At 50.1% G+C, this 27,510-nt stretch overlaps 1 protein-coding gene across 2 annotated transcripts in view; it reads right to left on the reverse strand.

Annotated features, from left to right (window-relative positions):
* The window catches only part of DOCK1 (dedicator of cytokinesis 1), a 410,700-nt gene that overhangs the window by 292,663 nt on the left and 90,527 nt on the right, over positions 1–27,510 (reverse strand). For both annotated transcript variants that reach the window (XM_040991937.1, XM_040991936.1), the window contains exons 22-23: positions 22,324–22,458; positions 14,540–14,648 (exon numbers count right to left, since the gene is read on the reverse strand). In XM_040991937.1, coding sequence (XP_040847871.1) covers positions 14,540–14,648; positions 22,324–22,458 — 244 coding nt within the window. The remainder of the gene's footprint in view (positions 1–14,539; positions 14,649–22,323; positions 22,459–27,510) is intronic.

A 27,510-nucleotide genomic window follows, 5' to 3' on the forward strand; every position in this document is an offset into this window, starting at 1 on the left:
CCCTTTGTGTCCCGTGGACAGTCCCGCGCCCAGGATGCCCTCAGCTGAGGGGGTCCACAGCATGCAGAAATCAGGAAGATGGCCGTCACATCAGCTTGTCCTGGATGAGAGGAGAAGGTGCCAGCCCCACACAGCCTCCCACAGCCTTGCACCAGGGAAGCCCAGCAGCCTCAGAGGGGTCAGGACCACCTGCCATGCACCACCAGAAGGTGCTCCCCAAAACAGCCACAGAACTTAAAAAGGACATGCCAGGGCCCAGGAAACCTTCCCCTCACCCCCAATTAAAATGTATTTTATTAAAACGTAAAGCTATCCCATGACAAAAATAAAAGGACAAAGAAATCTGTACGAAAGATTCTAATCTTCATACCAAGAGATCCCTGGGAAAAAAAGCGCAGTTGTTTGTCCCTAAGTTCTCCCTGGCAGTGCTGAGCCTTTCCCCACCTGTAATTGCAGAGAAAATCCCTACGCTGTTCTCGCCAGGCAGCTGCAATGTTACATATCGCCTGTGGTTCCTAGAATGCAGGCATCAGCACCAGGGTGGCATCAGGCCACCTCACTCCACACAGGCTTCTCTCCCCTCAGCCCTGGGGTCCCTGTTGCCCCAACCCCACCTCCAGGACCTCTATCGTCTTCTCATCTCCCACCCCATCCCTATCCCCACCTGCCTCTTCTCAACTCACACCCTCCTCTCAGGCCAAGTCCGATAAGGTCTCCATGTGGTCGTAGGAGCCCAAGTACTCGGGTCATCTCCCACTGCTTTCTTAAATGCATCAAGAGGGAGCTGGACAGAAGTGGGGCAGCTGGCACTGGAAGTGGTGCTCACATGGGATGGCAGCGTTGAAGGCAGTAGCTTTCAGTCTTGGTCTTGTTCCCAGTCTCTCATCTAGACACCCAATGCTAACACAATGCACCACCTCACCTGCTCCATCTTGAATGTTACAGTGCTGATATCCTGCCTCTGCTGAAGATAAAATGTTAGCTACATGCTTAACCGTAAATTCCTCGCGGTCCATGGTTGGCCCCAATGAGCACACACTACCAAGCTATCCAACCCAATCTCAGAACATGTGGTGAATGCTCAGGCTTTCAGTAACATCCCCTACAAACTAAAGGCCCCAAGCTGACCCAGACATGCACTTCCTGGAGCTTTCAATGATAATGAGCGTGGAGCACAGCAGGTGCACAGACATAGGAGCCCCTGCAATCATCATCATGGCCACTCCTACAGAGCCAGCAGCTCCCTCCAGGACACACAGGCCCCTGACAGCCAACCTGTCTCTCTCCAAGGAGGGCAAAGTGCTGGTGGTCTCTGCGCAAGGAACAATCGGGAAACGCCACTGGGAAGAAAGCGGCAGAGAATAAAAGGATGGTCATACATCAACAGTGGGTAAAGAGGTGTGTCCGGCCAGGGCTGGCTCTTGGCAGAGATGAAATGGGGGTAGGAGGAAAGAAAGAACTTGACAGAGCCCAGTGCTGCAGGAGAAACTCAATGTGTGCCCACCACAAGGTCAGGAGAGACAGCTCTGGCTCTTGACCTCCGAAGTCCCTGATGAAGCTTTCAGGAAGAACCCTGCTTTCCAGTCTCCCCTTTTCTCTTCACGTATCACATGCTAATCATTTTGGTTGAGCTTTTCGGGGTCCCCTGCCATCAGGTCCTTCTCGGCATGTCAGCAGCACCCCGTGTTCACACAGCAGGACACACACTGCCATGATGGAGAGAGCACAGCAGTGCTGGCCACGTGTGCACCACAATGTCTTTCAAGAACACACACGTCAGGAGTGAGTTCAGCTGGTACTGAGGTTGTCCGCATGCTGTATGTGAGAGCTCGGCTTGAGTCCCTGCTGCAGTTCTGCTAGCGCACGCCCTGGGAGGGAGCAAGTGACAGCTTCAGTAGCTGGGACCCTGCCTCTCACGTGGGGAGCTTGGAGCGAGCGCTCCGTACCTGACTGCATCCTGCCTCAGCCCCAGCTGCTGCTGGGAAGGGAACCGAGAAACGGAAAACACTTCTTCTCCCTCCCATCTCCCATCTCCTTCTTACCTCACTCATGATCTCAAATAAGTAATTTTTTCAAGAAAGAAAATAATCTTTAGTCACCTTTATCCACGAGCCAGCCACGAGCAGCCATGAGTGGTAGATTTCTATGTGTTACTGTACAATAATATACATTTTAATAGTTGCTCTGTCTTTGAGACACAAACAAGATGAAGACATGGAAATTTTACCGAAACATATACCTCCAATAGTGTAAGACTCTGTAATAGAAGTTCTGGTAACCAAGCAGGAAGAAAGTGCACGGTTCACACTCCAGCTTGCTGCCGCACGCAGGTCCCTGCTGCCTATGGCTCATGTGGGTGCAGCAGAGTGGGAGATGGACCCCACCACCTAGACACACCCACAGGGGAAGGCTCAGAAACTGGACAGGCTGGAAACACCCTCGGACAGCGGGCCCAGGTTGAGTTCTGTGTCTACTTTATGGAGCTGGAGAAAGATGGGGGAGAAGGCAAGGGGCTTGGCAGCCAGGTGAGCCAGCACAGCCCCATGCAGAAGGATGGTGACAGACCTGCACCCCAGAATCATGGGGTGGCAGGCCTGTACCCCAACAGTGCAATTGCAGCTCTTCCTGTGTGCACGTACAGCCCATCATTTAAAAGCAACACGAGAGGGTGGCGAGGTCACCCAGCGCCCCACAGCACCTCTGCTTCCATCCGCCGGCAGCCGCACAAACCACTGCCAAAATGGTCATTTTCTAGAACCCTAAGGAAACGTCCTTTTCAAGAATTAATGCTACCTCACTATGTCCCACCTGATCAGATGATGAGGACTGCTGCTCTAATCATTTAACCAGAAAGAAGACAATTTATGCTGTTTAAAAAAAAAAAAAAAGCAGTGTCTGACACGATTCACTGCATTTAAAGGTTACATGGGCAGGCAGCAAATCTGCTTTGTTTAATAAGACACACCGTTATGGCTCCTCTTTTTTTTTTTACCACTCCTTAATTCAATGTACCATACGGAATATATAGAATTTCCCAAGGGAAAAATAATTTTACATGAATTATAAAAGTGTCACATTCATAGTTCACGGAGAATAATATTGCTCAGGTTCCCACCAAAGCCACACTGTCTGGCACAGGAATCTACATAAAGCCAGTGTAAGGCACAATTTAAAATCTGATTCACATAGTGCAGTTGAAAAAGCAATGGATTAGAAACTGGGGTCTGATCTTCCCACCCACTGCCCCTCTGCCACCCACAGACCACCTCCCACCCACAGCCCCTCCACCACTCATGGCCCACCTCCCACCCACAGCCCCTCCGCCACTCATGGCCCACCTCCCACCCACAGCCCCTCCGCCACCCACAGACCACCTCCCACCCACAGCCCCTCCGCCACTCATGGCCCACCTCCCACCCACAGCCCCTCCCCCACTCATGGCCCACCTCCCACCCGCAGCCCCTCCCCCACTCATGGCCCACCTCCCACCCACAGCCCCTCCCCCACTCATGGCCCACCTCCCACCCAGGGTGTGGCTTTTCCACTGCCCATGTGCCCGCTCCCCAGTACCAACCACTTGCTTACTGAAGAAATACAACTTCACATAAACTCCGTGCGTTTTTCAACACCCACACAAAAGCAATTTATTCTATCATAAAGTTCTGCAAAAGGGTTTTAATGAAATTTTGTAGGGATTCAATTTAACTATCACAGAACTGAGGACTATACTTTCAATTCACACCTGCTCATGCAACAAGGCCCCCAACACACCTCTCACTGGGTCTATTCCCAGAGCCCTGTGCAGCTACTTGTTAGGTCTTCAACTTCCTGACGCATCAGCCAGCAGGCAGGTGCAAGGGAAGGCTACAGACATGCTTCACGAAGCCACAGCTGTGTGTCAGCTGAGCTGCGCTTACCAACACCAGCTGGCCCTCCTGCCGGCCAACGGCTCCTGGCTGCACGGGTCACTCTGCACTGGGGCGTCTCCGTCCAGGTCAGCCCCTTGCTGCCAGGAAGCCTGGGGTGGACTCTTCCAGAAGGCTGGCATGACCTTACAGACACACACTCAGGTCTCTCAACCTGGACTGTAACCACATCAATCAGTCACCCACTTTCTACAGCCAATCAGATGGCTGCGGAATCTATGGCACTCCCAGTCTAGGCTGCCCTATGCTGACGGCAAGGGATGCCAGCTACATTCCTCCGCAGAGCCGTGTAAGCTCTCTGGGTCCTCCATCTCACTACACAAACTTGAGTCCTTGGTGTCAATCAGCAAGGGAAGGTGGGACACAAATGTTCCCATCATGGACTCGGCTATAAAGCATGGATTTCCCCGATTATGGTCTCTGCTCGTCTCTTTAGAAAGCTTTCTGCATGGTTATTTTTGACACCACAGCAGCAGTGCTGAGCAGATCCTAAGAGAAAGCACGCGTCCAAGGCTCTGGTGACTGAGCAGGCCACACGGATCCAAGGGATTAGAATTACTTTGTGCTCTGCAGTCCGTCTGGACAAAAGCAGCCGAGAACTGCTCTCCAGGCCCCGGGACAGTCTGGTGGCAGGATCTGCTCTCTGCTATGGGACATCCAATGGAAACCAGCTCCAAATCTGCAGGCACAGACAACCAAGCAGGGCCCAGCAAGCAGACAGGCAGTAGCATAAAATTGTGGATAAAGGAAAAAATAAACAGAGAAGTCCTAAAAGCCAGCAATGCGGCTGGAAATGGCAGCTGCATAGGTGCAAAAGCTCCCAACACAGAAGCAGGGAAGCACAGAGCAGCACACAGTGACTGCATGGCCACGGGACGCCCACGATGCAGTGAGACTGCCCCCACGGGACCCCTGCAGCAGGGTGTCAGGAACAGAAGGCCAGGCTCACTGTCAACACCCACCAGTGCCCAAGCCCGCCGTCCCTCCTTGTGTCCTCCTTGCTCACAACCAAAAAACGTAAACTCCTGCAAACTGCTTCCTGGAATTTCTGCCCACCCTCCTCATTCCTCCTCGAAGCCCTCCCAGAATGCCCATGGGCTCTAAACTCCAGCTGACACACCTGCCCCTCCCCTCTACATGCACCTAAAACGACCCACAACCATTCACAGGGAGCATCGTGACTGCAATTGCCGGAGCTCACCAAACACAACTGCACCCCAGCATCTAGCACCTTTCCTGCCTCACAGTACTAAGTCAAGTCCTAAAACAAAGGAACAGGTAGGTCAGTGATGGGGCGCAAGGCACAAACCTATCTTTCACAGGAGCCCTGAATAAGCCTTGACGATGACGGGACAGCGAGAAGAGGGCTGGATGGCACCTTGCTGGCTGTCTGGAGGCATCGGGTAGCAGAGGAGAGAGGGAGGGAAGGAGAGGGAGGGAAGCAGAGGGAGAGAGAGAAGGAGGGAAGGAGAGAGGGAGAGAGGGAGGGAGCGAGGGAGGGAGAGAGGGAGGCAGGTCAGGGGCAGGAGGAGATCACTGGACGATCCTGAGCAGACGCCACAGGAGGAGAAGGTGTCCACGCTGAACACTGTCCGCAGGGCAGATGCTACAACAAGGAAGAGTCTAGAACCCTGCCAACCAGAACGAAGGTCTGTCCTCTACCACAGGGGGATCATGGGGCAGACACCCCAGAGCAAGCAAAGTGCAAATGACACCTGCAACAAACTGATCCACTACAGGCTTAACGCATGAAAAAGCAAGCCCTGGCATTCAACAATAGAAAGACTAATGTGATTTAAAAATCATTTGATTAGGTAAATGCAAGCACAGCGACACAGGAGCACATCCCAAAGTGGCACTGGGCCATCACCGTGATCACCAGGCCTACAGATCATCTCGGAAAGGTCTCGGGAGATAGCAACAGAGGAGCTGGAAACCCAGCAGGAACAGCGCCCTCACCACACACCACCCCGTAAATCCCCGTGCCCACGGCTCCTCATGGCCATGTGAATGAGAGGACTTACAGCTAGAGCCGTGTCTCACGGCTGGCCACCCTGCATCGCTGGTAGGACGCCCCGTAAATCCTTGGTCCACTGAGCAGAGAGGGGGCTGCAGACCTTCGGACCTCTGTGGCTGTTACGTTGCGGCACCCCCCTCCCCATGTGTGTTTCTCAGGGGGATGTCAGGTGGTCAAGGAAGCAAGCCCATGAACCCAGAGGACACCGGCCCCAGGGCTGCCCCAGTTCGCAGCACCCACTGCAGACTCAGCTGCTGACAGAATGAGTTGGGTGCATCTCACCACAGGTCCCCTGAGAACAGGCCACAGGCTCTTAACCTGCTTTGATTCATTTTACATGACAGGCAGAGTTACACATAGGGAGAGGTCTCCATCCAGTGGTCCACTCCCCAAATGTCTATAATAGTCAGGACTGGGTCCGACTACATCCAGGAGCCTAGAACGCCCTCCAGGTCTGCCATGTGAGTGACAGGAGCTTCAGTGCTTAGGCCATTAGGTGTTGCTTCCCCAGGCACATTAGCAGGAAGCAGGGTCCAAAGCAGAGCAGCTGAGACTTGGACAACCACTGGTGCTGCAGAGAGCAGCTTTAACCCAACATGTCACAACATTCATCCTGGCAAATTCTACCTTTTTTTCCTCCACAGCTGGGTGTTTGATGTGAGCCATGATGTCACTAGTGAAATGTCCCAGGGAGGAAGCCCCACCAACGGCTGCCCCAGCTCGGACTGTGTGCCAGCCCAGACTGCTGCCTACAGCAGAGCCACCATGCACTCCACCTGGGGGAGAGGACTGACCACATCCAGCTCAGGGTGCCCAGGTGATGGCAGCAGCAGCTGCCATAGCATCATCTGGAAGCTAATGGAAAGAAAATCCTTGGATTTGCGATCTGAGGGCTAACGAGACCGCTGAGCTATATGTGTGAGAGTCTAAATGGATCTCAGTCGCCAGCGCTCTGAGTGGCAAGGTGACTCGTGAGAACCTGGCCCAGGCTCCACTTTCTCTCCAGCCCTTCCCACACCTGGCCTGAGGGTCCCTGCCATCCACACTGCTATCCCTAGTATCCCTCAAAGTGAAGGCTCAAGTTCTTCTAACTTTGGCATCGGCGACTGTGACCTTATTTGGAAAGGTAGTCTTCCTCAGACGTGACCAAGTCAACAAGATTCCAGATACGACTGGCATGTTGGTGAGGAGAGTCAGAATGACACGGGTGGACAAGGACAAAGCCCAAGCCGGGACGCCATGCCTGTGAGTCACGGGACTGCTGCCACACCTGAAACCCCAGATGGGGCAGGCAAAGCTGGCAGCAGCTTGCTCGGAGCGGCCAGAAGGACAGTCCTGCTGACACCCTGGCTCCCAACCTGAGTGGCAGAAAGGAGAAGCAAGACATCCAGGCGCTGCAGCTTCCCATCTGTGGGTCTGTAACTTCATCCTAGGAGCCTGATGCGTGAGCCTGGCTGGTCCCAGCACCAGCCAGACTGCAACCTGCCTCTGCTCCCTGAGGCAGCAGGAGAAGGCTCCGGAAGGCCTGGCCTGTCGCAGACTCTCAACCAAATGCAGTCGTTCCGTCATGCTGGCTTTGCCTTAGTGGCTTGCCTGCTCATGTCTGTCCCCAGTGGGTGACATGACCTGGGAAGATCCCGTGCCGACGGCTCCTCCTTGCCTGCTCATGTGAATGTGAGGACTTACAGCTGGAGTCGTGTCTCATGGCTGGCCACCCTGCAACAGCCGGCCGTCGGACTGCTTCCCAACTCAGGATAAAGAAAGATGACACTGTGTCACTTTCGCTCTCCTAACCATATCTGGCTCCAAATGCTCCCCAATTTTTCTAGGCTGCCTGCCGGCCCACGAAGGTTCCACTGCCTCATTGCCTGGTGTACATCAGAGGAGACCTCAGCAAGGCTCCCTTCTCCTGAGCCGATGAGGCCAACAACCTGATGCCAAGGGAAGTGAAGGGAGCACAGCCAGGGCTCCTCAGAGAGAGGAAATGGCCCCCGAGACTCCCTGGGCAGGGACACTCCTATCCCTCAAAGTGTGGGATAAAGTGGAGGCCCAGACAGAGCCAGGGCTCTTCTGGAAACAGTGGCCTTTCACATCAGCCACCCAGAGGACAGGGGCACACTCACCATCTGGAGGTGGCCCTGACCCTGATTTTCACAAGACTTTAAATATTTGGCTGTCTGGACATTTCCACATCAACCAGACGGAATTAAGCCTTTGCCATAAATAGAGTCAGCCACAGAGGGTCATGAACACAGGAATGAAGACCAGGAACTGCCTCAGCCCTTCCAAATCGAAAATTAGATAAATAAGTTATGACACAAACATGAGATAATCTGGAGCTTCAAAACACATGTTGCCCACTGTTCTCCAATGCCAGCCCCTGTCAGGGTAAAGCTGCCTCAGTGATGCCAGCACCCCATCTATTCCTGTGTGTGCTGGATTGAGTCCAGGCTGCTCCACTTCAGACCCAGTGCCCCGCTGATGGCCAGGGAAAAGCAACAGCATATGGCCTAAGTGTTCGGGACCCAGTTGAAACTCCTGCCTCCTGGATCCGGGCTTCAGCATGGCCTAGTCCTGCGGACTGTAGCCTCTAGGGAGTGGACAAAAGCTCTTTCTCTCCCTCTGGCTTGCTCGCTCTCTCTCGCTCTGTGACTCTGACTCTCCAATAAATAAATAAACCTTTAAAAATGTATGAATGGGTGTAGACAGTATGTGTGTGTTCACATGAGAACATGTATTTCATGAGTCCTACGTGTAGCCATCCCTCTGTGCTCCTGCTTCGGCATCTACAGATTTAACCTAGACAAGACAATCATCAAAAACCTGACCTGCACTGAGCACACGCAGCCTGCTTCCTGTACAATGTTCGTATCACAGTGTATCAGCTACTTGCCCGGCATTCACACTGCACTGCCGACCACAAATCGTCAAGACGTGACTTGAAACACACAGGAGGACAGGCACAGGCTCACGCCACGTGTGCCATTTTCTACAACAGACTGAGCATGCACAGATCTTGGTTTCTGCAGCGCGATGACCAGGGATGACTGTGTGTGGACACACAGGTGTATGAATGCATAAAGGACATCAGCGGATGAGAAGAGATGCAAATAATATAAAAAATAAAACAAAACTCTGGCACAGTGGGTTAAGTCACTCCTTACAACAAGGGCATTCCCACGGTGCCACTTTGAGTCTCAGTTGCTCCACTTCCCATCTAGTTCCCTGACAATGTTCCTGGGAGGGCGGCAGAGGATGACCCAAGTCCTTGGGCCCCTGACTCCACGTGGGAGACCGGAAGGGGCTCCTCACTTCGTTCTGGCGCAGCCACTGGGCTCACCGGGGAGTGAGGCAGAGGATGGCAACCCTCCACCTGTGCCTCTCCCCACCACACTCTAACTGCCTTTCAAATCAAATATATCTTTCCAAAAAAACAATATGCCAGCAACATCTTTCTGGGAGGTAGGGTGATCAATGATTTTTATTTTTCTTAATACACTTTTTGGCATTTTCTACTTTGCTAACAAAATGGCCTAGTTTTCTTTTTCTTTTTCTTTTTTTTTTTAAAGATTTATTCATTTTCATTGGAAAGACAGATCCTCATACAGATCCTCCATCCACTGGTTTACTCGCCAAATGGCCGCAATAGCCAGAGCTGAGCAGATCTGAAGTCAACAGCCAGCAGCTTCATCCGGGACTGCCACGAGGAGTCAGGGACCCAAGGACTTGGGCCATCCCCCACCGCCCTCCCAAGCTGCAAGGAGAGCTAGATGGGTGGTGGAGCAGCTGGGACACGAATCAGCACCCATATGGCACCCCACACATGCAAAGCAAGGATTTAGGCACTAGGCCATAGTGCCAGGTCTACCTATTATTTTTCAATCTGAGACACAAGGCATAATATAATAAGTGCCTACTTTGCTGAGTGAGGCTGATCAGCCCTGACAACATGAAGGAAATCCCGACCATAGCAACAGCAAGAGGCCGGTGCCAGGGCCAGCAGGCAGTGTGCTGGGCAAACCCTTGCAGAGAACCGGAGTCGCACGCCCACCAAGAGATCACATCAGGTCTGACTCTCCGTGGTCTCAACCATCAGGCAGGCATTCAGACGATTTCCCACTGGAGAACAAACACGTTCTGTGTGGGAGACAGTGCAGACCCCTCCCGCTGGCTCAGAAATAAAGACCAACGGTAGCAACTGTTCTCCTAGGAAACAATGTGGAATGGGAGCTAAGGAAGTACAGCTCATTCCATGCCAGGATCCCGCTTCAAGGAAATGCAACTGCACCTCTCAGAGAGCACAGCCACCCATCAACTGACGGAGACCGCCGAGCAGAGCAGCTTCTTCTGAGAAGGCCAGATGGGAAGGACACCAGGACACCAGGACAAGCGGAGAATGGGAAGCTCGCTGTCCGGAACCGGCACCCAGAGGGCAGACAAACCCTCATGCAGCCGTGTGCCAAGCTCAGCTTGCCTCCAAAGCAGGGGCTTCAAATTCAATTAATCTTTACTCCAGTCTAATCCACAGGCCGGCAGGCGAAGCTGCCTCGGTGTCGGGAGCTAGGGCTCCATGACACAACAGAGGGAAACCAGAGAGCTGAGGATAACATTTCCATACTAACCTGCCAGGAAGAGGCAGGGGAGAGCCTGCAGAAAGGAGGGCAGGGACTTTCAAACGTGGGCAGTAAAGAAACTTGACACCTACCAGGCGGTAAGTTTTTTCTAGAGTAGACGAAGATGAAAGATTGAATTTTCAAGAATCACTTATTGCTTTCACATACAAAATACTCACACACACACTCACACCTCACAAACCTCACACATTCACACTCAAACTTCACACACCAGAACCTCTCAAGTAGCATATCTAGGGAAATGCATTAGTCTAGAACAGACTAGAAAATGCTAGAATCCTTCACAAAGAGACAAAGGGAGAGCTTTCAAGAATCACTTCTCCCTTCAAATACAGTGTACAAACACATTCCCAGAAACATCTACAAACCCACACCTCCCGCGCATCACTCACACACACACACCCTGAGCCAGAATCCATTTCTTACAGATCAGGGTAATGTTTCCTTCCACAGAACACTCTAGAATTTTCCATCTAGCTAGAACAACAGACCAGGCATGGAACAAATTTTTGCAGCCATGCCAGAGACAAAGAAGTGAGTATGAGTATCAATCTCTGATGATTTCGACCGCAAAGGCCCGAAGATTCCACTGTAGTGTCCCCCTCCATGAGCAATCAAGCAACAAACCTCCCCTCCCACTCGGTGGGTCCACCCCTGCGGCTGCCCTCTCCCATCCCCCTCCTTGGACCCCGCAATTCCTGGAGCAGATCAGTCTTCATTGCTTCATGCAGGAGGCAGTCACGTAGATGGGACAAACCATGAGGAAGGGGAGCCACCTCTGTACCCTGACACATATGGTGCAGAGCCATGCTGCTTCTAGACACCACAGGACGCTGAGGCTGAGCCATGCGTGCTCCAGTGGAGTCACCTGAGTGCGCATGGCCCTGGGACAGTCAGGCTCAGCCTTCCCTCAGCCCCACACTGGCTGTATGGCCTGGGGAAGCTATACCAACTCTCTGAGCCTCAGCATCTTCGTTGGAAAGTTCTAGAAACCTATTTAACAGGGCTACTCTAAGGACCAAATACAAAGCTCATGGAGCAGTAAGCTCAACTCCAATCATCCCAGCCTGTGGAGCCCACGCTTAACTGCCCAACCACCACCTCGGGGCATGCACGTTTGGGAGCCAAGAGCCCGGACTGGCGTCTCTGAGAGTCAAAGGCTGGGAGAGTTGATTGGCTTGACTTCAAAATGTCTGAATGTAAAGTACTACCGGCTTCCAGCCACGCTCTTGTACCAGATGGAGAGCCCCACAGCGCCCTGAGAAGCAGCCAGCGCAGATGCAAGCCTCAGGAAGCCACTGGAATAGATGCCTGGTGATGAGGAAAGGCAGGCACAACATGAGATAGCAGGAAGCAGCAGACTGAGAGAGAAACAAACCCTAAACCAGCACCCGGCTTCTCATGCCTTCACCGCCCAGGAAAGCATGGGAAGGGCTGGGGTCGTTGCAGCTGGGGCCAGCAGGTCACATGGGGGGAGCAGGAGACACTCTCCAAAGCAGAGCCAAGACTGGAACCAGAGGGCAGCTGCAACCTGCACAGAAGGAAGGGAGAGATGTACACGGCGACACAGAACCCACATCATGCTTGGTGAATTCCAGAACAATCGGGCCAGGCTGTAGCTCAAGAGAAGGGGTTCCCTGCAGTGGACACCAGAAGTAGGACTGTGAAGACAGGTGCTGATGGGACAGAGCCCAGAGACCAAGGCAAAAGCTCAGCACAGGCAGGTGTGGCTCTGGGGAAGGGCTGCTCCTCTCTGTAGCAGGGGACCCTCAAGGACCACCTTACAGATCTGCGTGGGCTCCAGAGGGAGTGAGCCTGGAGCTGAAGAAGCTGCCAGAAATGGCTGCTCCAGGTGTGAGCCATCACAGGGTGTAGAGGTGAGCAGGGTGTGCAGCGTGAGGAGGTGACCATGGGTGTGAGTCATCAGCCAGAGACCAGTACAGAGCTCCCAGTAACGGCACAAAGCATCAGAGCAAAGCATCCTCCAGAGCTCCCCAGCTGGAGACAGCCTTTACCAGAGCCTGAACAATGCCTGCTTTGCAGCAGCTAACTGATCAACACAGCAAAACAGGGAGTTGAAACAACCAAAACCAGGAGGCCTTGCTAGCAATCCGTCAGCTCCCAACACTGGCAATGCCCAAGCCTTCCAGCTACTGGGGAATCCAGCACAGACCCAATTAGGAGCCAGCAGGCAATGGCTCAAGTACAAGCCCAAGCTTCCGTCTCATAGACGTAAGGTCCACATCAACACACAGACACCAGTGACGTGCTGTGTCTTCAAATGAAGCACAGCCCGCAGAAGGTCCTCCCCAGCTCGGCTCCCAGCGGAGGAGCTGGGCAGACAAGCTCAGGCAGGGCCAGTCACACGTCCCAAGAAGTGACTTAGCAATTCAAAAGCACTTCCGGGATCACAGTTTCCTGTAACTCGTATCTGTTCTTACAGCACATACATATGTTTTTCTAAAACACATGTTTTTCTAAACGAAGTAGTAATTATACCCGACATGTGGCTAACTTTAACTGGGAAACAAAATGGCGGTTTTAGGTAACACCAAGTCAGCACGATAATGAATGAAAACCCTTAATGTCTGCAGCAAAAATCCTTCTTGACAGATCGCCAGTGAATAGGATGCTGTCCCAGCAGACAGCCACAGCACCTCAGGCATGAGAAGGAGCCGGTGCCTTTGCTCAGGCTCCCATGGACTGGCTCTGCGGGTGGCAGCGGCCACAGCTGCACCTTTGCAGACATCCCTGTTGCAGAGCGGCCGGCCAAGCCGGGAAGTGGGGCAATTCCCCGCCCCAGATGGTAAGCCAAGAATGCTTTATGAAATTACACATGAAAAGAAATTAGGAGTCACGACAGCCACAATGAGCATTCCAGTACGAGCTGTGGGTTCATTTGAAAGATTCTGCTCCCTGAAGGGACCAAAGCAGGAGTGTCCTGCAGACTGACAGCTTTGGTAGCACACCAGCTCCCCAGTTACACTGCAACTGGGGTACCCAAACGTACAGGGTCCCAGCAAGCACCACTGGCCCTCCCTATACCTGGCTGCCTGGGTCCCCCACATGCCAACCCGAGTCCTGAACAGAGGCTTTCTCCCAAAGCCAACAGGACAAGAATAAGACATCAAGAAGGGGAGCAGATGAGGCCAGCCAAGGCCAGAGCCCTCACTTCCATGCACAGTCAGCTGCTGAAGGGCTCGGCCAGCCCAGTGCCTGCGCATCATTTGTGTCAGCCTCCCAGACAATGGAAACAGCATGACACACTGGGTATGAATGAGGATCCTCACTGGATTCTCCGTATTAAAACACCAAATTCAGAACCTCTGGTTACAGAAAAAAAAAAAAAAAAAAAAAGCAACAAACCATGGGTAACATATGTAAGAGCATCCAGGGGAGAATGAAGAGAATGGTCAGCACCCACCTTCACCTGCACGAGTCCGCCTGAGCAGATCAACACCCACCTTCACCCTGACCTTCATCTCAGAGTCGACCCGAGTGTGGCCATGAACTTCCCCCGAGTCGGCCTGGGCCACTCAGCACTTACCTTCACCCTGGCCTTCATCTCAGAGTCGACCCGAGTGTGGCCATGAACTTCCCCCGAGTCCGCCTGGGCCGCTCAGCACTCACCTTCACCCTGGCCTTCATCTCAGAGTCGACCCGAGTGTGGCCATGAACTTCCCCCGAGTCCGCCTGGGCGGCTCAGCACCCACCTTCACCCTGGCCTTCATCTCAGAGTCGACCCGAGTGTGGCCATGAACTTCCCCCGAGTCGGCCTGGGCGGCTCAGCACCCACCTTCACCCTGGCCTTCATCTCAGAGTCGACCCGAGTGTGGCCATGAACTTCCCCCGAGTCGGCCTGGGCCACTCAGCACTTACCTTCACCCTGGCCTTCATCTCAGAGTCGACCCGAGTGTGGCCATGAACTTCCCCCGAGTCCGCCTGGGCCACTCAGCACTTACCTTCACCCTGACCGTCTGGTCCGACATGCTGCTCATCATGTCGTTGATGGAGCGGAACAGCTGCAGCAATGAGTCCACAAAGTCAGCCTCGCCCTTATTTTCGTACAGTCTGCAAGGAAACACAGGAAGCCGTGGGTGCCCCAGGAAGACCTCGCTCAGTGCTGAGCCCGAAATGGACACTTCGGAAGGCGAGACGAGTTCCTCAAACTCCACCACACAGAGGCAACTGGGCAGCAGATTACCCATGCCAGGCAATCACACAGATATGCCACCACATGAAAGAAACTGATTCTTACGAACCATCTATTATTACTGTCAGTCTAACATAATGCACTCTGTTAATCTCAAAAAGACAAAATGTGAGGGGCCGTCAGACAGTTCACAAAAACACATGGAAAAAGTACGTGGGTCTCACCATTTTGTTACGGCTGACTGATCTGAAAGGCAGAATGATATTATAAAAGACAGTGTTTTCATGTCTTGGTTCATTCCCCAAACGGCTGCAACGCCCGGAACTAGATCAGGCCGAAGCTGGCAGCCAGGAAGGAGGGATCCAGGACTCCACACAAGTGGCAGAAAGCAAACATTCCCACTGTCCCCCGCTGCTTTCCAAGGTGCATCAGTAGGGGGCTGGACCGGATGTGGAACAGCCAGGACTCAAACCTGGCTCTGCAAGAGGCAGCTGAATCCACTGCACAACAAAAATTCTTGCATGGAAGTATCATTTAATTACTTTTCTATTGACTTTTTGAAGTGCCTGATCTACAGAAAGCAAGGGAAGAAGAAGAGCATAGGGGGAAGAAGAGAAGCAAAGATGAGGAAGATGAGCTTTGATCTCACCCAACAGAAGCGGAAGTATCCATACTTCACTGTCACTTCTGCCAGGACTTTAATTCTCAAAATGTCACAGAACTGACAATCACAGACATTAATTGCCCAAGTGTGACATAATCTTATCACCACTTGAAAATGACATTGTAATAGTACATTTAAAATCACCTTAATTCCGAGTAAGGATGCGGTGGGAACCGAGGAGTGCCATGGGGGTGCAGCGGCTTCCATACATGGGTAATGAGATGCCCGCGCATCAGGTGGATGTGTGCTAATACACGCTGCTGATTATAAATAAGCTCATCCATAAATTATTCATGAGTGCTTACTTCAAGTTGCCGTGTTACTAAAAAGCAACACATTTGCATTTTAAAATGTTGCAACTCGAATATTTTATTAATACTGGGTAATTTTCTGCCTAATTAAAAAGATACCACACCTGAAAACTTGTGTACAATGGAAAATTTGGTAAACTAACTGATAATGAATTACCCTAGAGGTAATCTTATATGTAAATAAGTTCTGCTATAAAACAAGGAAAACTGCGTAAAACGAAGTTGCAATCCACCACGTCTGCTTCATAATTAGCGGCTTTCAAATAGGAGTTTGCCTACTTGGGGATAAAACAAGTGAAATCGCCAAGGAAACTCTGCACTGCAGGTGGCAAACTGGGACTAACACTTGGGCAACCCCAAGCTCCCTTCCCTCTCCCATGCACAGGACACTGGCCAGTGGCACGCTGCAGGGGTGGAAGGCACAGGTCGCTGCTTTGTAAGCACCTGCAGAGTAGCGGGCAGTTTTTCTCAGGTTACAGACAACATGCAGTGTTTGGAATGAGCCAGCAAGAAGGACCTCAGAGGATGCTCCAGTGTATGCCCTAGAGAGCCAGGGGCAAAGCGAGGCAGAGGGAGGCTGCCCAAGGCCACGGCGCAGGCCTGCCTGAGCCCAGCGGGTCTCAGATCACAGAGTGGGATCAGCCCTACTTCTCAGCCAGGAAGGGACAGGAGGATGAGCGCTGAGGGAAGACCCCGTCACCTTGTGCTTTTACAGCCTGACATATACATGGACCTGCCTTCTCATAAGGATGATTCAGCCAACCCCACGGGAGAGCTGGCTCTGTCCTGGCAGCCCAGCCACTCAGATGTCCAACCCCACGGGAGAGCTGGCCCCACCCTGGCAGCCCAGCCACTCAGATGTCCAACCCCACGGGAGAGCTGGCCCCACCCTGGCAGCCCAGCCACTCAGATGTCCAACCCCACGGGAGAGCTGGCCCCACCCTGGCAGCCCAGCCACTCAGGACGTTCAACCCCACGGGAGAGCTGGCCCCACCCTGGCAGCCCAGCCACTCAGGACGTTCAACCCCACGGGAGAGCTGGCCCCACCCTGGCAGCCCAGCCACTCAGGACGTTCAACCCCACGGGAGAGCTGGCCCCACCCTGGCAGCCCAGCCACTCAGGACGTTCAACCCCACAGGAGAGCTGGCTCTGTCCTGGTGGTAGCTCTGCTTCGGATCCACTCTCCCACTACCTCAGCCTGGAGACAACAGGCGATGCATGAGTGGCGTGGCTCCTGCCCCCCACAGGAGACCAAGATGGAGTTATGGCTTCTCGCTTCCACCTGGTCCCGCCCTGGCTGTTGCAGACATTCGGGTAAGAAACAGCAGAGAGAATGGATTTCTCTCTCTCTTGCCTGCTCCCTCGCTCTTACTCTCACTCTGCCTTTCAGGTAGATCCAAACAAATAAACGAACAATTGTTTTTAAAAGAATCAAATGAAAATCCCAAAATTAAAAAATAATAATAATAAAATCTGTAAAATTAAACATTCCCTGTGTGGGTTAGAAACTAGAGAAGAGATGAGGAACTTGAAAGACAATCCCCAGCATCCCTGCACAGGAAGAGCCTACTGAGATGAGGCATGTGTGGCATGAAGCAGGCTCTGGGGCACACAGAACTGAAACCCAACAAGAAGCCAACACAGCAGCAGGCGAGACAACAGCCCTGCAACGCAAGGCATTCATCCAGAAACTCCAGCGCAGGGCAACAGAAAGGACACAGAAGCCCGACACTGCTACCGACCAGAGGCAGAAAGCGGGCAGGGGGCTGAACATGGTTTACTTTGAAAGGTGAAACAAAGGCATGAAAACTGACTTTTCCCTGGCAATACTGGAACCGAAAGAGAATGGAATCCCTGTTGGAAGAGGGAAGTACCTCCAACCTCAGACGCTGCATTAGACAGAGCAGACCTCACACACAAAGATAAAGCACTTTAATCAACACAAACATTGCAGCTGACTCAGACCAAGAGCATTCCAGAGAGAGCTGCCTGGGCAGGCTGAAGTGATCCCAGCGAGGGGTGTGCAACTGAAGGAAGACAGTCATGAGCATGAAACATACAGGCACAACATCAGCTACACAGAGCTGTCATGGCTCGTGGAGGGTGAAACACACACACAATAACCACACAACACAGACAGGGCACTACGTGCTCAATTTTCCCCTTATATCCAGAATTATCCAAGCACTAACAATTTATATATTATTCTATGAGGCCGAACTACCTGACTTCATTTCTAGGATGATCAATAAACCAACAGTAAAGGAATGCTTAACTGGAAGAGCAAACAGGAGGGGTGATGAAAGGAAGACTCTGGAAGCTGCCTGTGTGGCAAAGCAGGTTAACATGCTGTTTGTGATGTTGTCATCCCATCGCAGACCAGCAGTTGAAGACCTGGCTGCTCCATTTCTAGTCCAGCTCCCTGATAATACACCTGAGACAACAGAAGAAGTGTCCCAAGCATGGGTCTCCTGTGACCTGAGTGAGACACCCAGCCAGAGCCCCAGGGTCCGGGCTATACAGCTCCAGCTGAGGCACGTTCCTTAGGAGTGAAGCAGCAACAGGAAATCCTTTCACAGCTGCTGGTATTTACAAAAAAAGAAGGAGGAAAAGCTGAACACAAACAAATGATAAATGACTACAAGAGAAAGTCAATGGACGCTGTTGTACAGCAGGTTCAGCCACCACTTACAACAGGAATCCCAGCTGGGAGCACAGACTCGAGCCCTAGCAGATCTGCTCCCACCCCGCTTCCTGCGAGCGCACAGAGGCCAGGGCAGACAGAGGCCGGGGCAGACAGCCAGGCACTGCGGCTCCCGCCACCCAGAGGGAGGAAGTTTCTAATTTCTAGCTTGACTGGCCATTCAGGAACAAGCAGATGGAAAACTCTTATACGTAGCTTTCTATGTGTGTGTCTCCCCCTCTGTCACTCTGCCTCTCAAATAAATATATATAAAATTTACAAAAAGAAAAACTTAATAGAAAACTAAGACATATTCAATACATTCGGAAAGGAAATACAGCTAAATGCTGCTTATAATACACCTTAAACATGTAAGAACAGAAAGGTTGAAAATAATACAATGAAAATGTTATTCTGTGCAAATACTAAAATGGATTAAAAATATTTTTTTCAGCTTAGAGTCAACTCACAAGAGACATCACAAAGATAAACTGGTATGCCCACAAGAACACAGCCCCCAAACTTGTAAAGCTATGTTGAGTCTCTAACATAGTTGAAATATTCCAAGGAAATCTTAGAAACCAGTTTCTCTGTAGAAAACTAATGTCTGGACCACATAAACAGCAAGGGAACCCTGTGACGCTCTTTCTGTAATAAGATGACACGGAGGGAGCCTCTAGCATTCCCTCTTTATCAAATACTACAGGAAGACCCACCTCTAGGTGGGGAGGAGGTGCTGGAAAGAAAAATCCCAGAGACATGCTGATAAACAGACAAATCGAACCAACTCTTGCTCTGCTGAAGTACCCATTAGCAGGAAACGGCCGGATCTTTGTCTATTAACTACACTCTACTTTGTGGTCCAGGGAACAAAGACAGATCTACACAACTTATGCATGATCAATAACTAATTATTCACAAAGCTAACACCAGACAACAAGTAAAAACTCCACAAAGCACAGTAAAGATTCAGAGTCCAGCGACAGCCGGGTTTAGTGACTTAATTCAGGGCTGAGGCAGGACGCCTCTGTTTTCTCACTTTGGAATTAATGTGATCCACCCACATGGAAAACACAAACAAGTCAGCAGAGAAGGGCCCACGGCTGGCGGCATCTTCAGTGAGTTCCCTGGGAACCAAATGTCTGTGGGCCAGATCTTTAAAACTGCTGTCTCATTTCAAAACAAAATGAGTTTTCCAAACACAACCGAAAACATGGAACAGCACAGCAAGAAAGACAGTAAGATATGTGTGAGAGGCTTCCATATCTTCACCTCCAAAGATGCACCTCTCTCTCTCTGCAAGAACAATTACTGCCAATTATCACAGGACTGAACAATGCTCCTGTATTATGTGAAAACACAGCAGACCATTTGGAAAGACAACAAAAATAAAAAGATCACCGAAGTTTACTCCAGCTGCAGAAAGAAAAGCACCCTTGCCAATTCCAGCTGTGAGCACAATTGTTTTTCTCCCGAGGAAACAAATGCGTTGCAGGTAAGGAAATGAGAGTCCTGGTTTGTTTTCTTCCCCACAGCTGCAAACGCCAAACATGAGCGCTGCCTAGAGTGTGCTGAGGACCAAGCATCCCAGGCTCCGTGTGGGACGGGACCGCTGTCCCCAACACAGCCTATAGAACGACAAAACAAAGGCCTGTGGTATCTCAGAAGAATGTTCTGAGAGACAGTGGGGGTGAGATGAGCAAGGGGTGATGAGGGGCTTTTTTGCTAACGTGGAATCAGTAACACTAACAAACACAAACTAGTACGTATGTACATCCGGATCCGGGCGTGACACAGAAGGACAGGCCAACACTTGTGACACTGGCATCTCACAGGAGCTTCAGTTTGAATCCCGGCTGCTCCACTAAAACCTAGCTCTCTGCTAATGCACTGAGAAAGCAACAACCGATGGCCCAAGAGCTCGGGTCCCTGTGACCCACATGAGGGACTCAGAGCCGCAGGCTTCCAGCTTTTGGAATCATTTGGGGAATGAACCAACAGATGAAGTGACTGTCTCCCTCTCTGTCATTTTACCTTCTAAATAAATCTTCAAAAGGAAGCATTTACGATCACCACACAGTGTTCTACATTTTGAAGGAAATGTTACAAATTTCTCTTGAAAGAACTGCAGTACACAGCCAAGATTCATATTTTTAAAGCATTTTGAGAAAAAGTAAGGGGGAGGGCAATAAGCCTTTAAAGTTGAGAACATCTTGAGAGCTCTAAAGCTCCCGAAGTTCTCATGCAAGAGGGAAGGGACGAAGAGAGGTGGGGAAAAGGTCCATGGTCACGGAACGCCGAGAGGATGACTACGGAACCTGAGGGTTCAGGCTGGCGATGCCCAGCCAAGGAGCCCCCAGCAGCCCTGGAAGCCTCACTGCTCTGCAGTGCCCCCACTTGACAGACCAGTTACCCCCGCCAAGACCTTCAAGCTCAGCTGATTTCAGGAGAGTTGAAGAGGACAGAGGCAGGCAGGGGTTCATCTGACCCAGCGAGGAGCCTCTAGCTACCACCCGGGCCCAGGACAGGAGGCAGCAGGACACGGCTTGTTCCGAGCTGATCCAACTTCCTCCAATCAGAGACGGGTGACAGGAGCCTCACAGATTGAGCCTTAAGAATGACTCTGCAGAACCTAGCCATGTAAAATGAGGAGCCTGAAATGAGGTAGGCAGGTTCCATCTGGGCCGAAAGGAGCAAGAAGAGAATGTTCTTTACCTCTGCCGGTAACTCCACTTTGTCACGGCAGCACTAGGTCCCAGCCTCCCTCACAGCTGGCTGCTCATGTGACCCGGTTCTGCAATGCCCTTTCCAAACACAGTGTCTGGCAAAGCTGTTTCTCCTTGCTCTTCCCCCACCACCACCTGCAGTGCAGGTGCGATGCCAGGAGCGCCAGAGACCACCTTGGGGCCATGAGAAAAAGGACGCTACGGCACAAAGGGACACAGTATCGAGGGCAGGATGGTTCATGGGTCAAGTGGGTGAGCTGCAAACTCTCCCACTCTGAGAGGGACCTTCTCTGCTTTCCTCACACAATTTGGGATTTTCACTCCTAACTTCTGTAACTGAGAAAACAGAGTAAACGTCCTGGGCTCCGCAAGGTCCTAGTCATTTTAAAGAAGGTAACGAGCCAGGCAGCGGACTACCCACGACTGGCACGGCTGGTTACCTCGTTCCTTCCATGTAAGGCTGGCCCCATGGCACAAGGGCACAAGCCACAACTTGTGGTACCAGCATCCCATGTGGCTGCCAGTTCAAGTCCTGCCTAGTCCACTTCAAATCCAGCTCCTTGCTAATGCACCCAAAGAAGTCAAGGATGAGTTTAAGCTTGTGGGTTCCTGCCACCCATACATTCTCCAGACTGGAAAATAATGAAGACACAGATAGGCCTGATTTATTTCAAAGTTCAAAAATAATTCTGCAATCCATTCTGACAGTGAGTAAATGATGTCACTAAAATAAAACACTGGAACAGCTATGCCTGAGAGAATCCACGTGGAGAAACCCGGGTCTGGAGATAAAAAGGCGCTTAGGTGGTAGAAGAGCAGGAGGAAGCCCGCATCTTCCAGAGTGAGGCACTGTAAGGGGATGTTGCCTTCCCCTCACTGTCTCCTTGTCTAACTTCTGCCTCTTCTTTGGGGGTACTGTGCTCTGTGGAGGGCTCCCGAGGAGCACCACCACATGCTTGCAGACCATCACAAAAGTACCCAGACTTCAGCAGGACGTGCAGGCACATGGTGCAGACTTGGGGAAAAGGCTGCCAGGTCAGTTGTCACATCCCAGGAGATGAGGAGGGGAGGCAGGGTCCTTCCAGCACAGCACTGTTCTCGATGTGAGCCTGGTCAAGCTAGCAAGCAAGGGAAGAGAGGAGGACAGGACAGGGAAGAGAGAGGAGGGGACAGGAAGGGGGTCTACGGAGCCTACGAGGGGATACCTACTGGTTGAACAGGATCCGTGAGCGCACGATGAACTTGAAGATGTACTCTAAAGCCTTCATGGCTTTGTAGAGCTGGTCGCTAATCCCTGGTTTCTCAGCATTGTCCACGTAATTCCGTAAGACTTTTGTCAGCTTCCTATTTACAATGGGAACACATTAAGGAGAAGTTCAGAAAAATTACAGTATCTCAAATCTTAACATAGTTTCCACTCAGTACATGCATATTCACAAAATATTCTCTAATCACATGAAGGGACTGAATGCAGGGTCTGAGCAGATCCGCACACTGCTATGCATGTGCTGCCAATTAAGCTTTTCAGGGAATGTCTAACACAACGTCTGCCACCACACACTGGGGCAGGGGGAGAAGGCCAGCGCTCCGCCAGGTAGGCCGGCTTTTGCAGGGCGAGAGAAACAAGAGTGCTCGCCAGAACCACAGCGTTCTTCTTCAAATGATGATCTACCAGAAATCGTCTGGAGCTCGGGAGGTGACGGTTTCACTTTCTCAATACCAGGCACCTCAAAACAGGTGAGTAAACTCTATGTGCGTTATTCAACTAAAACAAGACACGTTCTTGGCAGTGGCTCGGTCACCTGCAGCCAGTCTGCTAAACTAAGCTCTTACTCTGCATATAAATATCTTAGAAGGAACTTGTCAAACAGAAAACATCCCAATATCTCAATGAATTTTCTAAGAATCTTTTATATAAAAAGAATAAAAGCAAGATAAAAAAGTATGCAAAGGATTAATAAAGATGTTACATTTCTTAGAATTCTCCAGAAAGATTTAGTATTGAAAGCATAAAATCTATCTTGGTGTATATTTTTATAAGTCATGATCTAAACAAAAGCAACAGTCTAGCATAAAAACATTCAAAACCTTACTCATAAAAGTTTACAAAATGGATAAACACTCATCAGAATCACATTTAAAAATGTCCATCCCATTGTAGACACAATTATACACAGTTCACATAAATGCTATACCAGTAATTTAAGTGCTGAATTCACACATACCATTTTAAACATCTTTGAAAAGATGGAAAGAGCAATAATTAATATTTTTTCTACCTTGCTATCAGTCAAATGGTAAGAAAATTATTAGTATAGATTTATGAGAAAGTTACGTGAAAAAACTAGAAACACACTTCAACAGATGATCAATAATTTAAAAAATGTGAAAATTACACAAATAAAAATGTGAAAATTAAAACAAGAAGTAAACTGTCTCATAACTTGGGGAGAGGTCATTTCTGCCTCATGTGACAGCTGCTGATAGGAAAACCAAAGCGTCAACTGTCAAGACGGGTTACAAGATCAACATGTTGGAATTGCAATCTTCCAATCCTTCAAACTCAGCAGTCACATTCCCACTGATCTGGAACAGTTGTAACTGCAATTACAACTACAGCATTGCAACTCTTACATGGCACTGAATGCAGCAGGTGCTCCAGTTGTAAAGAACATAAACAATATGTCATCATTTGGAGGTTGGCTAAATAAACTACAATCCATCCCTACAGCAGCACGTTACACAGCTGGAAACAGAGGGTGGAGATGCTATTGTTGACATGGAAGGGAGGCCAGTTAGCCAGAAAGATCACAGTTAAAGGTAAAGAATGGGGAGCTGACGCTGCAGCACAGTGCATGAAACCAATACAATATCCCATTTTGGCACGGGTTCGAGTCTCAGCTACTCTACTTTTCATACATCACCCTGGTAACAGCTGGAGCAAAACAGAAGATGGACCAAGTGCCTGGACACCTGCCACCCAAGTGGGACTAGGATGAAGCTACTGGCCCCAGCCTGTCTCAGCTCCCACCATTCTGTCCACAGGGAGAGTACATAGAAGATGGAATCGCACTGCCTTGAACTCTCTCTCTCTTTGTAACTCAAATACATCTTTAAAACTGATGGGGTTATTTTGGCAGAGATTTTGTACTGAAACGATAGATTAACTTGGAGAAAATGAAACAATACATTATTTTTCAGTCCATGAACATGGTATATCTCTGGTGATTAAGTCCTTTTTTAAAAGATTTTATCAGAAATCTTTTATCTGCCTTTTATCAGAAAGGCAGATTTACAGAGAAAAGATAGTGTGAAAGATCTTGCATCTGCTGGTTCACTCTCCAAATGGACACAAAGGCCTGAGATGAGCTGACCCGAAACCAGGAGTCAGGAGCTTCCTCCAGGTACCATTGCTTTTCCCAGGCCACAAGCAGAAAGCAGGATGGGAAGTGGAGCAGCTGGGACATGAACTGGTAACCATATGGGATTCTGGCATTTGAAGGTGGAGAGTTAACCTGTTAAGCCACAGCGCCAGCCCCAATTTAGTTCATTTTCAGTAAACCATAGCAATATTTTGTAATTTTTAAAATCTTGCCCAACTATCCCTAAATTTATTCCTTAATATTTAAAGATTAATGTGTTAGCACAGTCAACTCTATACTTTTGATTTAATCTCTAGAAATATGTAAGTTTACACATACAATTCTGCCTTAGAAGATGCTTTTGCTTTTGTTATTGACAACTAACAATTATTTATATACAGGAAACGCAATGCGGTGTTCTGAAATAGCTTATATTGTGAAGTGATTAAGCATATCAAGTTTGGTTTTTATTTGCTTATTTGGTTCACTGGTTGGTTTTCAGCATATTTAAAACTCCCTGGCATTTGCTGCACACATGATCACCTTGCATGAAAACAGAACTTCACTCGTCTCTTCCCCTTGTGCTTTTGGCCACTTTTTCTCCCTTTGCTGTCTCCTTCTGCGACAGTAAGTAGAAATGTGGAACAGGGACAGGCCTGTCTCATGACGGACCCGCAGGACAAGCTTGCACTGTTTTGGCAGTAGCACTGAAGTTAGCATTAACTCTTTCTGAATTGATCAGGCTGAGGATTGCCCAGCTGGTTCTGGTCTTCAGTCAGACTTCATCAACTGAGGAAGCTAAAACATTGCAATGTGTGCTCTGCACAGCTGCGGCTTGAAGCCAAGAGCAAAACATGCTCCTACAGCGGGGGTGTCCAGCAGAACTTTCTGCAGTGATGGAATCTTGCCTACGCCATTTAGCATGGCAGTGGCTCATTTGTGGCAACAGGTCAGTGTGAATGCCACCAAAGCAACAGAAAAGCAATTTTAAATTTGATTTTAATTACATGGTCAAATTAAACTAGTTATTACGATGAACCATGCAGTACTGTTGTGGAATTTGGTTGGGCAGTTTTTTTTTCTTTGCCACAAAACTCAAACGCATAACTACTTTATCAATGACACATTTGGATCAACAACATTTAAAAATTCTGCTTACTAAAAAACAACACCAGTATGAAAAACTGTAAGCAAAGCCTAGGCAAAAGAGAAAAATTGCAAGCTGATTCTTTATTAAATAATACACTTGCTTTATGATCAATAAAATCAGAAAGTTAAAAATTAGACATGTCACACATGATAAGGAAACATTAACGATGGTTTGCTTTTGTGGCAAGAACCTGGCAATGTACACGCTGAGCAGAACAGGAGCACTGGTGCTGCTGACACAGAAAGGGAATCCAACCATGATTCTGGAGAAGCATTTGGCATTTCCTATCAGTAAACTGTGCATGCAGCCTCTGGCCCAGAAACTTTAAGTGCTTCTCTGAAAATAATAATGATATCCGTGAAAGACCTGAACAAGAATATTCATAGAAGGGTAGGTACTGTGGCACGGCGTGGGATACCTCAGTCCTCCATGCCAGCGCCCGGTTTGAGTCTCAGCTCCTCCACACTGCCTGTGAATACACTGCAGGGTGAGCACATAATGACCCAAGCAGGTGCTACCCCCACACTGGAAAGCCAGACAGATGAAGCTCCTGGCTTTTGTCCGCCCCAGCCACAGCTGCTGCAAGCATTGAGGAGCAGACCAACCAGTGAAACTTTGACATTCTCAGTACTCCACAAAGCAAATACACAGATTCAAATTACAGAGGAGCTACTGGAAGCGGTGGCTAGCTGGCCAAAGCTTGGCATAAGAATGTTTATTTTACATATTAAAAATGCCCTGTACATCAGATTTCAGAGATGAAATGGAAGACAATGAGTCTTATGTTAGTCTCGTGAGGTGCGCTTAGAAAATCTCGCACGTTTTCCTCTGTGCACCTCCGAGGAGGAGCACTCTTGTTCTAGCCCCAGCCTGCACACACCGGTAAGCACCAGCACCAGCACACCGGTAAGCTTCCTCACTGTTCTCGGCTTTTGAAGTTCAACTGCAAAGTCCAGTCTGCACGCTTGGGCATGTTTCAGTGGAAAGGCAGACTCATACAAAGACCTGGCACATCTGTTGCAGGTGCAGGCCGCTGCACACACCTGTGTGTCCACGCTTTGGATGCCAGAGCACCAAGCACGGAGATGCCCAGGGATCTGCCTTCCCAGGGTCAGTCAGGACTGCACATCCTACTAACAAACCACGTGCCTCTCCCCCGGTGAACAGCAAGCACATACAGGGGACTCAGCACAACTGACTGCACTGCTCTCTGCCCAGGAGGGGCTCCACCAACCGCCTTAATGAGCACAGGCTTCACGACTGGCCACGACAATCCACACCCAGGACTGGCTCCTCCAACAGGTGGCTCTAGGCAGCTGCTATGCCCTGGCCTTGAGTCAGTGTCTACAGGCAGAGAATCCAGGTGTGCCCCCAAAGTTTGGGACACAGATGGGAATGCCGACTCAATTTATGGACACTAAACAGAATCACTTCTAAGTGCAATGTTCTCAAAGATACTATGCAAATCCTTTATTTTTCATAGCAACTGCCACAATAAAAAGTGTGGCTAAATGCCAATAAATACCATCATAAGAGAGTATCATATAATGATAAATCTAATAAGAATAAAATTCAGCAATTACTTAGCACATCCTAAGTGCCAGTGAGAACTCCAGGCACACTACATGTTATAACTCACGAGAGCTCTCACACAGCAGTGCAACAGGAAGACAGAGAGGTTAGAGGTCAGGCACCTCACCCACTGAGAACAGGTGGCTCTAGCACTGCGTACCCAAACACAGGCAAGCTTCGAGGTGGCCAGGCGGCAGCTCACAGTCCCCAAGCCCAGGCTTTCATCAGACCTGCGGTGTCCTTAAGGAGACGGGCTGGGTGACCAGTGAGAATCCCAGTCAGTCACTGCACCCTTTACAGAGAGGCCCTGCA

This window comes from Ochotona curzoniae, unplaced genomic scaffold (assembly GCF_017591425.1).
Source record: "Ochotona curzoniae isolate NIBS_2020 unplaced genomic scaffold, NIBS_Ocur_1.0 contig_66, whole genome shotgun sequence".
Lineage (NCBI taxonomy): Eukaryota > Metazoa > Chordata > Mammalia > Lagomorpha > Ochotonidae > Ochotona > Ochotona curzoniae.